The sequence below is a fragment of the Formica exsecta genome, unplaced genomic scaffold (assembly GCF_003651465.1).
Source record: "Formica exsecta isolate Colony F162 unplaced genomic scaffold, ASM365146v1 C16460776, whole genome shotgun sequence".
In the NCBI taxonomy this organism is placed as follows: Eukaryota; Metazoa; Arthropoda; class Insecta; order Hymenoptera; family Formicidae; genus Formica; species Formica exsecta.
The window spans coordinates 1-741 of record NW_021848280.1 but is presented as its reverse complement, the minus strand read 5'-3'; the positions used below and the strand labels follow the sequence as shown (position 1 = coordinate 741).

Below are 741 nucleotides of genomic sequence, written 5' to 3'. Positions count from 1 at the left end.
AATGAACGCGATAATTCGTTTAAAAGATCATTGTACTGTCTTAAGCCCAAATTAGGCGAAAAATAGACTGATATCATTAAATAAGAGCCACAGAGTACAGCCACAAAGCCAGGACCAGCACGTTCTAATTGGCATCTATATTTCATCGAGTTGGCGTTTATAAAGATAGCAGCAGCATCGTCTAAGCTCCTAAACCAATTAGCCGAGTTGGGAATATAACTAGGTTCGGAGATGAACATTACACTAGCCGAAATTTCCCTAGCCTGATGTAAGAGCAAGTCCATAGCGCCTGGACTCCTATTCACATTCGCCTGTATGAGTTTAATTGACATCCCTATTTACTGTATTACCTCCTTGAGAACCACGACCTTTTGTGTTAAAGTTAGTCCTAAGTTTGCTGACTTTGTTATCCGCTTTACAAAAATTGGAACCGAGTCTGTGGTTCGGATCCTTACCCTCTTCACTACAGAGCTTACACGCCGGGGGAGAGTTGCAGTCCCGAGCTAAATGGTTAGGTTCTCCACATTTGAAGCATAGCCCGCCAAAATCCATCTCAGACGTACATGCCAGCCTCACATGCCCAAATTTCCAGCATCTGAAGCATTGCACGGGCCTAGACTCCAGGAGATCCACTCTAGCCAGGGTCCATCCAATTTTGATCCTCTTCTTATTAGCAACCTCGATTGCCGCCTTCAGAGGGCATTGCGCCCAAATTGTAAACAGCCCATTTCTCATGGGTCT

General features: G+C 44.7%; 1 protein-coding gene across 1 annotated transcript; it reads right to left on the bottom strand.

Moving 5' to 3' along the window:
- Positions 1–321: 321 nt before the first annotated feature.
- On the bottom strand, positions 322–735 carry LOC115245738. The gene has a single exon (XM_029824189.1). It carries the CDS (start codon positions 733–735, stop codon positions 322–324), a length of 414 nt encoding a protein of 137 aa, XP_029680049.1.
- Between the last annotated feature and the right edge of the window lie 6 nt (positions 736–741).

Bases quoted from the DNA above. Each gene is read 5' to 3' on its own strand.
- LOC115245738 (XM_029824189.1), bottom strand. From the start codon at position 735: ATGAGAAATGGGCTGTTTACAATTTGGGCGCAATGCCCTCTGAAGGCG.